At 32.2% G+C, this 13,446-nt stretch overlaps 1 protein-coding gene and 1 long non-coding RNA gene across 4 annotated transcripts in view; one reads left to right on the top strand and one right to left on the bottom strand.

Annotated features, from left to right (window-relative positions):
- The first annotated feature begins 22 nt into the window (after positions 1 to 22).
- On the top strand, positions 23 to 2,861 carry LOC141453519 (uncharacterized). The gene is made up of 2 exons (XR_012458041.1): positions 23 to 474; positions 668 to 2,861. It is a non-coding gene; the product is annotated as an uncharacterized lncRNA (long non-coding RNA).
- LOC141453507 (uncharacterized) overlaps positions 1,928 to 13,446 on the bottom strand; it is a 192,840-nt gene continuing 181,321 nt past the window's right edge. For all 3 annotated transcript variants that reach the window (XM_074126853.1, XM_074126854.1, XM_074126855.1), the window contains 3 exons: positions 8,974 to 9,196; positions 6,451 to 8,574; positions 1,928 to 5,264 (listed from right to left, as the gene is read on the bottom strand). In XM_074126853.1, the coding sequence (XP_073982954.1) occupies positions 4,075 to 5,264; positions 6,451 to 8,574; positions 8,974 to 9,196 (3,537 nt within the window). In that variant the 3' untranslated portion in view covers positions 1,928 to 4,074. The remainder of the gene's footprint in view (positions 5,265 to 6,450; positions 8,575 to 8,973; positions 9,197 to 13,446) is intronic.

Raw genomic sequence — 13,446 nt, 5'->3', positions numbered from 1 at the left:
TTTAACCATTTCGATTTTTCTGTATCTTTAATTTGAATCTATTTTCAAGAAGAGGCTTTATGAAAAAAGATGTAATGCTTCACTTTTAAAAAAATGCCATTTCAATAAATAATGTAATATTAACAACGGCAACATATAATAAAAACTAAAGAAATTACAAAAATTCGGATTTTGAAGAAAATCATTCAATTAAAGTGGATCATTTCTGAATAGGTTTTTCAATTTTCGCAATTTTATACATAGATAATGGCGTAACTTTCTTAAAAAGTAAAAAATTATGTAGATCTTTTAATAAATCGTGCTCTTTTGATCCTTAGAAAGTTCTTTCAGGTGATGCAATCAAATTCTATACCACGCTAGGTTTTTTGTTTTATTATTATTTATGGAGCACTTAAAAAGAATCATCAGCTTAAGAAAGTTACCTTCTTTGGAATACCACTTTGTAAAGCAATGTAAAGTTATAGGGATAACAATGTAAGTGCAGAAATTTTTTGTTTGTGTTGAAAATTCTTAAGAGGATTTTTAAAGTTCACGCAAAACATAAATACTTTTTTGATAGGTTGAAAGTTCTTAAAACTTTCTTCCAATATATTTTGTTGAATATGTAGAGTCTAATCTTCAGACACCTACTCACATTTAAGATAAAACAAAAATTCTTTTTTAACAGGGTACAGTACTTACATCCAATGAAGTTAATCAAGCAGGAATCAGAAAGAATGTCTAGTTAATAATCGTTAGTAATTTTTACATACATTTGTATGTACCATAAGATTTAATTTATTCTAAGGGTTACTAAGGTTCACTAGAAATCTTAATGTGGCCATGCAATTAAAATCTATATCCAGTTAAAAAACTTTTGTACTTTATTTGCCCCATAAGATTTTAATGCATATTATGTGTATTACGCAGTATAAAGTTTTTTATAAAATGTATTAATAGTTATCAATTTATAAATACAACTAAATACGTATTTTTATTAATTTTACAAATAAAAAAATTACTGATTCCTACCAATATTAAACGACTTTATATGAACGAATAATAAAGCAATCGTATAAAAATCACACAAATAATTTATTACTTAACAATTACTGTCATTAGTTTAATTTATTCAATTATTTCTATTTAGAAAAATTCAATATAAAAACTGTATGCACATACCATCTGAACTCAGCATGAGGAATTCAGGAGCAATTTATTTTGAAAACCATTTCTTTTGGACATTTTTCTTATCTAGTTCTATTCATTTGTTACGTGGAATAGTATGCCTGAAAGTTCTTCCACCTTCAACTATCCTCTGATCGAGGATCTTGAATCCTGCCTTCTCACCCTCAAAAAGCCGGCATAAGAAGAATGATTCTGTTTTCCTTCTACCTCACAAACTATAAAAAAAGAAACTGATACAAGTCCCATTATGTTGAGGTGTTTCCTTAAACTTAACTAGTCATCTTAAAAGTCTCCTTTGCAGTTATTCATTGTAGTCGGACAGACATGCTTCCAAAGGCTCGTCAAACAAGGTTTCAAGCCCAATAAAGGGCAGAGAGGAGCGTAATTTGGGTTCAACCGAACTAGTCCACTTCTGAAAATACCTATTTGAGCGAGCACCAGACTAAAAGAGTATCAGGGGGGGGAAGTTTCTTTTTGAAGCTGAGTTCTCTACCCACTCAACCGAAATGCAAGGTGAGAGCACACACCTGAGTACTTAAAAAGTGCATGCTATAAGTCTACTAACCAGCAACTAATGCTGGTTAAACAGTCTTATTGTCAGAATTAAATCCTGTTCAAACGTTTGGCAATCATCGTCCAAATCCTTTAAAAGAAACAAAACGATTTACATTGTTTTCATTCTTCAGAAATATTAATACTTACCCCTTTTGCATTTAAAAAAAAAAGAAGGAAATTATGTGTATTATAGATTTATAAAATCTTACTTTGTATATATTTTATTTCAGTCATTAAATAAGACTATTTTCATCTTAATTTTTTTCATTAATAGATATCACATTACTATAAATTTAGTGCCCATTGTGAACAGGTAAATAAATGAGACTATTCTTCAAAAAAAATAAAACAGAAAAATCACAAAAAGTTGCATAAAAGAAAAGAAGGAAAATACTTTAATAATTTATTATTTGCAAATAGTTTGAAACTGATGTTTGTGCAGATAACTTCACATTTTTATTACAAAAAGAAAATAATTAAAATAAAAATTTATATTTTTTATTGAATAAAAATTAATGATAATCTCGTGCACAACAGGCTCTATTATAGAAATTCGCGCAGTTAACACACTTCTTATAAGTAAAATTAAAAATTTCTTACTTTTTTCTTTACAAAATTTGTGGGTCCTTTATTTATTGTTTGGCTTTTCCTAGTTCTCTTTTATATTAACTTAATAATATAATTTCAATATCTTTAAAAAAAGGGAAACTTAATTCATCTGCAAATTTTCAACTTAAAAAACAAAATTATTTACTCAGTATGTTAGGGCAATAATAAAATAATTTTAAAATTAACGTTTAGGGAAGTTATTTAAGAAATCGTGTGTGTTTTGCAAAATATTCTTATAATTATTATTATTATATTAAAATTAATAATATAAACACAATAAACGAATCTCTTATTCGTTAGAGATAAGAGATTAATAATAAAATAAAAACACACCTATCCCCCGATTTACACGACTTCGGTCTCACACGGTAAAAATGTATGCTGCTCGCGCTTATTCTGCCACTTTTTTGTACCATCCTTTGGTACCAATGACAAAGCTAAAAATTACTAGAGCAAGAATTCACCCAATATATGCCGCCACTGGGCAATGAATTTTCGAAAACTATCTATTGTTAGATACTTTTAAATGTGTGGCGAATGAAAATGTGAATCATTTAATCACTAAGATTCAAATTATGACTAAACCAATCCAAAAAAAGCTATAATTACGAGTTTCATTAACAAACCTGTCCAACATGAAAAAAGTCAATAGGCAACCATCAAACCAGAATTGCTTCCCAAAGGAGTTGAATAAGAAAACCAACTACAAAAATAACAATTATGTAATGGAAATAAGTTCATCTCTAATTTCCTTACAATGATTGCTTGTGTGTAACAGATATTCTCATAAATATTTTTTATTTATTGTATTTAGGGTTATTTTTTGTTATTTGCTATTACGTTGAAATAAATGGATTTTAAACTTGCATTATACTTTCATTTAAAAAGCCAATATTTCAGATTTATAAAGTATTTGAGTAACCACTTTTTCGTGTAAATCGAAGGATAATTGCAAAATATTAATATTCGTTTTAAAAATAAAATATAGTTCTGTTCATATATTCAAAGATTAAATTTGGAAATTGAATTTTTTTTATAAAAGAAAAAAAAAGCATGTCTTGTTATAAAAAGCAAAAACAAAGCACCTACACATACTTTTTTTTGTTATTTTTAAATACAATATATAACTTTATTTTTTAAATTTTTACAAAGTATGCTTAAATATTTTTATACATTTATTTTGGTAATTTTATATATACAACATATAGCATACAAAATAATTATTAATACATAATTTTCTTCATTCACACACACAATTTTAACCAATATTATTAATATTGTTCTTTTACCTTGTAGTATATTTTGAATAGGACACATTTACACACAGCCCATTCCTAATTTAAGCAGAAGTAAAATAAAAAATAAAATAATACAGTCTGCGATAATAATAATAAAAATAATGAATTCGCTCCCTAACATACAAACATTTTTAAGCAACAACATGTGAAAAAACATGTCACCAATCATCAATAATTTAAATAATTTAACCATAAACACCACCATCTCCCAAGATTTTTTTTTTCACTTTTTAAAATTTATGTAAAAATACTGCCTTATAAAAATTACGTTATTCTTTAACCTAGAACAAATTTCTAAAATATTAATAGTATGCTTCATATAAAAAATTGGGGAGAATTGCATGTTTTTTCTTTTTCATGTGCATACCTTAATAAGAGGAATAAAAGTTATATGCACATATTCGTTCAAATATATTGCGACAGACTTCTAACAATTCAAGAGTCCCTAATTGAGCGCTTGAACAACCTGCTGATAAGCAATTTCAACTGGCGACGATTCCTCATTACTGAGACCATTTTCAACATGGCCATTAGTTGTGGTGACGGTCGGTTCTTGTGTCAATGGTTCGATTATTTTCGTCTCGTTTGTTGTTGGTTTTGCTGCTTTAGCTTCCGTGTTTTTTTTAACTGCAGCCGCTTGTTTGGAAGCTGATAACTTATTGTTTGTAGCGTCCTTTATATTTTTTTCGTTGGCTAGAGGTTTTTTCACAGCTGTTGGAGCAGCCGGTTTTGTTTTTGATATTGGTGCCTTAGCTGCAGCACTGCTTGCAGTACCTTGTTTGGCAGCGGTTGTTGTTTTCGTAGTCACCGATGCCTTTGCAGTTGTAGTCCTTGCTGTTGCTGTGGTTGTAGTTTTTGCAGCAGGTTTTGCTGTTGTAGTAGATGTGGCATTCGGTTTCGCGGTTACTGCTGCGGGTGTAGGTGGTTTATTAGCCAGTGATTTTGATCCGGCACCAGCAGAGCCTGGTTTTGTTGCAGAAAATTTGTTAGCTGTTGCAGGTTTTGGTGGTGCAGAAGTTTTAGCTGCAGTAACCGTAGCTTTCACAGTTGTTGTATTAGTTGCCTGCTTTTTGATTGTTGCAGGCTCTGGTTTTTTAGTTGCTGTAATAGGCGCAGGCTTGCTTGAACTTGTTTGTGAGGCTGGTTTTGCAGATTTGGCTGCGGATGCACCTACCAGAGGTTTGGCAGTAGCAGCAGGTGCTGGTTTAGCGCTAGTAGACGTGCGTACCTTTGGAGGTGTCTTGGCTGTGGCAGATATCGAGGAAGTTTTGGTGGTGGGGGTGGATGGTTTAGCTGAAGGAGGTCTGGTAGTTGGAGCAACCTTACTGATTGGAGTGGAATTCTTGCTGGAAGCTAAAGATGGCTTAGCAGCAGTACCAGCTGGCTTGGTCGTTTTCGTTAAAGCAGTTGGCTTTTTGGTGGCAGTAGATGTAGGCGCACCCGATTTAGGAGAAGATTTTGCAGTAACTGAAGAGGGTTTTGTAGGAGTCTTGGATGTATCAATTTTTTTGACAGCAGTCACACCAGTTGTGGCAGAAGTCTTCTTCTGAACGACTGCGACCTTCTCTTCTACCTTTGAAGATTCCGCAGCTGAAACTGCCACAACTGCTGCTCCAGCACCAGCTACTGCAACACCTGGAAGAAAGAAATGAAAATTTGCAATTGTTTTGAATTTGCAAGAAAAATTTCGTGTAAATAATTCACAATCTTAGTAAAAATAATGTATTTATATTATCTTAGGTTAAGGTTCAATTGTACATTTTACTTTACTAATTACTATAAGTGTTATTTCTAAGCAGGACTCAACTTTAAGCCCTTTTGCCCTCATCTAATGTTAAAAATGTAATGTTACAAATAACAACATGAAGAGCCATAACATCTATGTACAAACGAAAAAAATTGATTCAGTGAAGTATTACTTTCAGTCAAGAAATTTCCTTAAAATTCTCAAATTTTGCCACATTTAATCCTTATTAGTTCTTAAATGATGCTAACATACTTAAACGATTCACTCACTCTACTTCACTCTTCCAGAAGTGTCCTGTTACTAGAATATTAGGGAAAATTTGCAGTTAAGTTAAAAAAAAAGAAAAAGTAATGTCTGTTTTTTTTAGACGGGCTTTACTTCTAACTATCAAATTAGGTATCGTGGTCGTAGGCGACTGGCAAACAGCCTTTAATTATAAATTTTCTTATTAACCATATGATAAAATCCAAGCCTAGACAGGAAATCGAACCCAATACCAAAATACATCTTAGCTTTGCGGATCTCGCCTTTAACCGCTCGGTATCATGGCATCCTACAAATAAAAATCGTTTAAGCCGTTTTCGAGAAAATTAAACAAAAAATAAAGATGGTACTTGAATTTGTGATACATTCTTTGCAATATTCCGCGAGGGTACTCAAACAAGAAATAAAGTCTGAGCTTTCAACGATTTTTCGTTTTTGGGCTAGGGTTCACATTTTCTATCTTCTCACTTATGCACGCACCCAAGCTTCTACAATACCCATTTTTCGGATACAGGATAATACCACCTTAAGGTAATTCCGGTGAAAATATGAAACGATCGAATCCTTCCTCTCACCTAGTAAAAAAAAGTAAAAATTAGACGAATTTAAAGTCTCAAGGGTGTCTTACGAACGAAATTTAAAGAACATTCTCTTCCGATAGACGAATTTCGATTAACCTCCCCAAATAAACCAAAATTTGTCAAAATAAAGGTACTAGACTTCGGAAGTAATAAGTAATTTTGATTAAGTTATTAGATCAATATCTAGGCGACTTTTTTTCCCCCTTGAGTGTATTTATTAATGATGTACCTGCAGCGGCTATTGCAGCAGCGATAAGGTCTTGTCCTTCATCCTGTAGTGTTACCCCTGGTGCTGGTGTACTAGGAGGTGTTGGTTGAAGAGGTATCCCTTCCTCATATTTGGCTTTGTCTTCGTCTACTGGTGGTGGTGCATCTTTTACTTCTTCCACAGCTTTGCTTTCATCCTCCAAAAAAGGTTTACTTATATCTTTTAAAACACAAATCTCTTCCCTCTCTGTAGGTACGGCGAATACAGGTTGTTCCTTAATTTCTTCCTTCACAACATCTACGGACAGAAGTTGTTCTTTAATTTCCACTTTTCCAATTTCATTTTCAGCTATCAACGTTTCCGACACAATTTTTTCTTCAATATTATTTGCAAAAATAGGTGATTTGCTGCACAATTCTTCTTCAATGGGCGATTCTCCCATTTCTGTGCTCTTATCTACTTCTACAGAATTAGTTTCCTTTACAACCTCCTTAACTTCATCTACATGATAAAAATCAAGAACTTGTTCCTTAGGAGAGAAAGTTTTTTCAAATTCTTCAAACACAACAGTTTGGGGAGATTCAATAATTTCCTCTTTATTCTCTAACAATGAAATAGGCATTTTGAACATTTCTAATTCGTGAGCGTTTTCTGTCAATGCCGTTTCTGCCAATTCATTTTTATCTGGTTCTGCTGGTAGAGGTGATTTTTTTAAGTCAAGGTGTCCAACTTTGTCTTCTTCGAAGAACAGTGGCGATTTAGTACCTTCCAAATTTTGTTCTGTTATTTCTCTTTCATCAGCTACCAGAGCAGTAACTTCTACCATGGTTTGTTCCATGGGTGGGGTACTATCTAACATAGCTCCTTCGAGATCAGCAATAATATCTCCTGTCCCCGTTCCAATGGGGGATGCTTGTCTATCTGTATCGGTTTCGGAAGGCTGCAGTAAAAGATCTGGAACGGAATTTGATGTAATACAATTTGAGGCTACACTGTCTTCAACAGTTTCCTGCTGTCGATTTAACGGTTCGTTTTCAATTAAATTTGGTTCGTTTGAGGCCTCGCTGGCATTAATTATTTCAAAGCCTGAATCACTCTCCGGTTCTTCTTCTTTAGTTTTATTGACTTGATTGAATTGCAATTCTTGCACTAAGTCAAATAACTGCTGTGGTGAAATACCTTTAATTAATATTTCCCTTTCTGATACCTCAACTTTTTCGTCTTTTGAACCGGACTTTTGAACAGGGAGGTATAAAGGTTCCACAATATTTGCTGCTGGCGTTTCTGTTTCTTCTTCAACGAATTGCAACATTGATTCATTAGCTTTAGAAGTAACCGGTGATTCCAAAGGAGAAGTAATCTTTTCTTCTTGAACGTCCATTTCAACTTGTTCCTTCACTTCTAAATCAGCCTTTAATTCATCAACTTCTTTCTCTTCTAGATCCTCCTTTGCAGTTAAGACAGGCAATGGAGATAACGAAGGGCTTAGAGTTTGTTCAATTTTCTCAATTGGATGAGAATCTTCGATTAAGGACATTGACTTTGTATTATTGACAATATCTTCAATGTTTATGTCCTCACCAAATGAAATACCAACAGCTGCAGCAGCAGCTGCTAGATTACACTGTTCTGCAGGTATATGGTCCCCATCATCTGGCCCACTTTCTGAATCGAAACCAGAACTGGATGTCTGCGCTTCAAGAGCTTCATTAGCTTCTGCCCCACCAATGGGTACTTGATTTGTTTCTGGAGATAATAAATCTGGTTTACCTGAAGACATGAAATCTACATCTGGTGAGGTTTCGTCTTCATGCTGCCCTTCATCTTCCATAACTGATTGAGTCATCGGATCAAAGGGTTTAAATCCTAGACTAAAATGATCTTGAACCATTTGGTCTTGAATGGTATCTGCAGCATTCACAATAACTGGTTCCGCAGGAACGTGAGTTGGTGAAAAAGGATTAGTATCATTCAAAGGCACGGAAATTTCAATGGCTTCGTCATCTTCGTCTCCGGGATTGGGTGCTGCTGAATTAGACAGGAAATTTAATGTATCATCGCCTCCATAAACTGCTTTTGTAGAAATGCCAGTAGTATCCACACCATTCAGAGTTGCCTCACTAAAGGATTTGTTCGAGTCTTCATCTAGAAAAATAAATAATAATAATAATAATAAAAAATAAAAGAGAATAAGTTGATCAATGGATAAGAATAGTCATGAAATAAAATTATAAAAAATGTTTATAAACTACTTCTTAAAGCCATTTGTAGATCTGATTTTGCGCACAATTTGCTTCAGTTCTATGTCAAGAATTTCGATGAATCAAGTTATCAATGAAAAAAGAAGAAGACGAACAAGAAGTATGAGCTCCTTTATAAGGAATGTTGAGATTGTCTTTTTCTAAGACATTGCATTTTTTGGCATGGTGAATCAAGTGTTGTATATTTAGTAGATAATGAGAATAATGAATTATAAAATCGCTAGACATTTCTTTTTTTAAATTTACCTTCAAGCTTAATATAAGTTTATAGAACAATACTTACTTAAACTTTCTAATTCTGAAGGTCTTTTCGAAATTTCGCTATAAAATTCTTTCACACTTGGCACATCAATATTTTCAAGGGATTGTTCAGCTCCCTTAGCTGGGGAAGATGATAAGTCTTTTTCTAATGCGGCTGTACTGCTTGGTGGAATAAATACCGGCACAAATTCGGCAGCGTTGGGATTCAATTGAGATTCCATATCTTCGTCATCAACATTCAACTCCTTGAAATAAAAAAATTATCGATTTTTAAACTTTTATTTATTTTTAATAAAGGCAAAACGTACATTATATATTTGAATATTATATTATAATAATTATATTATATTCTATTTAACTGGGCAAAGAGAATAGAAATGGGTACATGAGCTAAAATGATGAATTAGTGGAAGACAACAAATCGAAATACAAGCTCTGAAAAAACTGTAACTCTGAATGCATTTGGCTGACTACGAAATAATGCAACCGTCTTAGGGAATAATAAATAAAAAACAGATAGTTTAGGAATTGTATAATTCAGATATAAATGAAATTCTGAAATATTAAAAAAATATATAATAAATTATGAAAATGTTATAAAAAGAAGAAACAGCAGTATTTTTAGATAGATAATAAATAGTTAGGACAAGTGGCGCAACCAGAAGTACAAGAAGCTGTAATCTCTCCCGAAAATTTGTAAAAAAGTTTTCTAATATGCTTAAAAAAAAAAAAAAAACCAAAGTAATGCTGGCTTAAGATTTAAGAAATTCAACCACTAATAATAATTTTAACACTCCTGCAATGACTCCAGCCGTTTGATATTTAAAAATAAGGGCAAAAAACAACTAATATTAGATCTGTTTCTGTGACTATTCAGCCTACTTCTGCGCGAGTAACCCAGGGATTCTATCTGGCACCCAATGGGGTTAAGCACCTCTTAGTATGACTTTTTCTCCCCAAGAAGCAGAAGACGTATGCAGTATCTTTTCATTCAAGACGAACCCTACTTAGGCTAGCTGTTTCCATATTTGGGTTTCATTGTCTTAGGCCATGAGCCACAAGGAGATCAGACAGCCATTAATCGAATGCCACTTGGTCTTGTTGAAATGCGTTCTTTAGTAAAACAGCGTACTCGCTAGCTAGCTAGTACCGATAGATTTTTCAACCCATCTCCCTGTACACTGTACACCCATAATTTGTTGACAGATCATTTTGGCATGCGAGGGATCTTGGAAAAAAAACTCCTAGTCTAGGCTTATTATCACACATAGGGCATTGTAGCCTAAATGAAAGGAATTGAAAAAGAAATACTTCACAAGTTATAAACTCTCTCTTCCGATAAACTTCTGGATGCGCCACTGATTTTGTCCCACCTTGAATAAATACTGATTCGGGGGACATCAAAAGCATGCATATAATGATTAAAACTTTATTTAAAAAATATCTTCTTCTTGGACTCTTTTTGTTTGTTTACATTTTTGCCTATGGGAGGATGAAACTTTTAATAATAAATGAGAAACTGATGCAACTAACTTTAAATCTTTCCCGAATAATAACGATTTAACATCAAACTAAATAAAATAAATTCGTTAAATGAAAAACAAAAAATCTGACCTGCATTATCAAAAAATTTTAAAATAATCTCTTTACAGTTTTAGATAAATTATTATCTTTTTTGTTCAATGAAATTGTTGGATGAAAATTAACACTTCCAAGACATTTTCTAACGTTAATTTGGAGTTACACTGTTAACGAAGAAAAAAACATACGCAAATGGTGATGTTACTGGACGCCACGATACTCCACTCTTTAACCAAATGAGCAAACTCAAAGTAATGCAGTACTTAATTGAGAAGTTCTATCTCTGTGAGTTCAAACCACTCTTCGTTCAATGTCCTTCATTCTTTCCATGAATATGGCGAATGGGTTGGAATTATCTTCAAATAATTTTAAAGACTTCAAGCGTCCCAGCTACAGGAAACTTTCTTAGACATCTTTACTTTACCTACTCTTGATCACGAACTTCTGCTGATAATCCTCTCTACTGAGAGTTGCATATCTTTAGTTAGTATGCTACAATGCTTCTAACTGGCAATATATAGGTAACTTCTTGCTTTTCTCTAATATTAACGACTCTTCGTTTTTTCGCTTCTATGTAGGATGCTTAATTCAAATGCAACTCGTACGAAATGACTAAGACCTTTCTCATTCAGAAGTACAAGTTAAGGCCTCATTTCTTCCTTTAAATAAATAATGTTTATTTTGTTCGGCTCTCTCTAAGTAGCGCACATATGTATCTCTAAAACTCCCTGCTAGTTTGAATACCTATTCCACTGGGCGCACGCTTCCCCTCTGCATTTCGCAAGTGTGTTCGCAGAACGGAGCGGCTCGATTTATATCAATATCAGACAATGTTCGGCAGGGATTGGCCAAAATCGGAGCCAAAAGAACGAGTTACAAGGAGCAGTATAGAAGGTTTCACAAACATAACCCCGGGTTATCTACGACTGAACTTAGAAAATATCAGTTACCATAATTATGTTATTTAAAGTTTGCAATTGCTTTACAATTTATTTAGTAAGAATTATTGATATTAAAATTGGATAAATTATAAATTTGGATTTAAATCTTTTAATTGCTCTCCAAAAAACGTTGCTGAAAGGCTCAATATTGAAACTGAACTTTGGAAGTTAGCACAAAAACTATGTTGCCCTTGTTGATTGTTCATTTCAGGATAAACTTTTTATGTGTGAGCCTGTGGGTAGCCATCATGCATCAAATTTTAAAAATACATTTTAAGAGATGTAATCTAAACCAAAGTGTAATAGGTAATTTATCAACACAAACACTGAATATGACCAAACCACTAGATCGTAAGCTTGACAAAAATAATTAATAAGACTGAAATTGGCAATAGTTTTCCTTCCATAAAAAAATAACATTTATTTTTTACAAAAAAAAACAAAACTCAATTTAATGAGGTTTTTCGTGCATCCCTTACTTACTTGAAAAATGTTATCTACACAAATCACAGTTTATGTAAGTCCAATTTAATTAATTTCAATTTCTAGACTTTTATGTGAGTGGATTACGAACAGTAAGAACATAAATATCTTTTCTAAAATTTGAAGTTTAAGACTTCGTGGTGTGTAGGTGTCAACTAAAAACAATTGGAAAACAACTACAAACTTAAGCTGATAAATTTGATTCTCCTATCTTATATATAATATACATTCTAAATTAAGGAAACGGTGTGAGTCATATGTGTATTTTTTCTTTCAACTTTTTTTTTTTTTTTGCAGACTGCATATTTTTTTTCATGGAACTTTTATGGTTCTGAAGCTCCAATTTAGGTATCAGTACAACAATTTAGGTATGTAAGCAAAACAATAATAGGTTTTTCCTAGGCCCCATAAACACAACAATAATAGGTTTATAAATGTTGACTTTTTCGTGTGTGTGAGTCATTCATCGTTGATAAAGATAGATCAATAACAAAATTACATTACAAGATAAGATAAAAAATATTGTAATTTTTAGATTTTGTCAATTTTCTCATACCTTGCCACAAAATCTTCTGATAATTTAATTTCTACCTAAAATTTTAATTTTTAGAAACAATTATTAACTGTCAGTATCAGGTAGTCACAATGGACGGATGCACAGGTAAACAAATAGAAAAGGGTTTTTTGTGCAGGTAACCAAGGGCAGGGTAGCATCTAACTATAGATTAGAAAAAATAAATTAATTCAAAAAAAGAAAAAGGCAATTTTATACCTATTAATCGAGGATTCGTTAATTACGAATGAAAATAAATTCCGCTTATTTTTATTACCATTGGCAGCGTTTTGCTAAAAAAACAACAAAAATTATAATTTTTAAAAAAATTAAAATTATATTTTGTGGTAAACCTATAATACTGATTGTTGAGCATGAAGGTATTATCAGAACGTTATCATTGCCTTAATATCTTCGTTCACTTTTGCATTAGGTGTAATAAAGTAATAAAAATTAGCCATTACAAAAAGAAAAACACCAGGGAGTTTGGTTGATTCTACTGCAAGAAAATGAGGACATAAGTCATATTTACACCAGGTGGAATCCAGTTTCTTTTCTCTAGAAAAGCAGAAAACACAAATTCGTTTTAGATAAGAGTGTCTAAATTAAATTTTCAACTGATGTGTAATAGTTATATATATTTTCCTCTACAATAGTTATATATATTTTTTTCTTTAAAGTATTTTACTATTTTTTATTTATCAAAAAAACATTGCATGACACTCAATTTCATATTGTTACGATGTTAGAATATCGATTGATGTTAGGTATTTGGGTTGAATTACTGGAAACATAAAATTCGTCGGGTTCTTCTCATAATATCTTGCTATTTTTAACAAATAAGATCCCATAGTTTTTGCTAATGTGATTTATTACTAACTGACAAGCATTTAATAATTACGAATTAATTTTTTTTGAAAATTCATTTTAAAGTTTT

Source organism: Rhodnius prolixus, unplaced genomic scaffold, assembly GCF_049639745.1.
Source record: "Rhodnius prolixus isolate KJV_2025 unplaced genomic scaffold, Rpr scaffold_3, whole genome shotgun sequence".
Lineage (NCBI taxonomy): Eukaryota > Metazoa > Arthropoda > Insecta > Hemiptera > Reduviidae > Rhodnius > Rhodnius prolixus.
The sequence above is the reverse complement of the archived record's forward strand: the minus strand, read 5'-3'. Positions and strand labels throughout refer to the sequence as shown.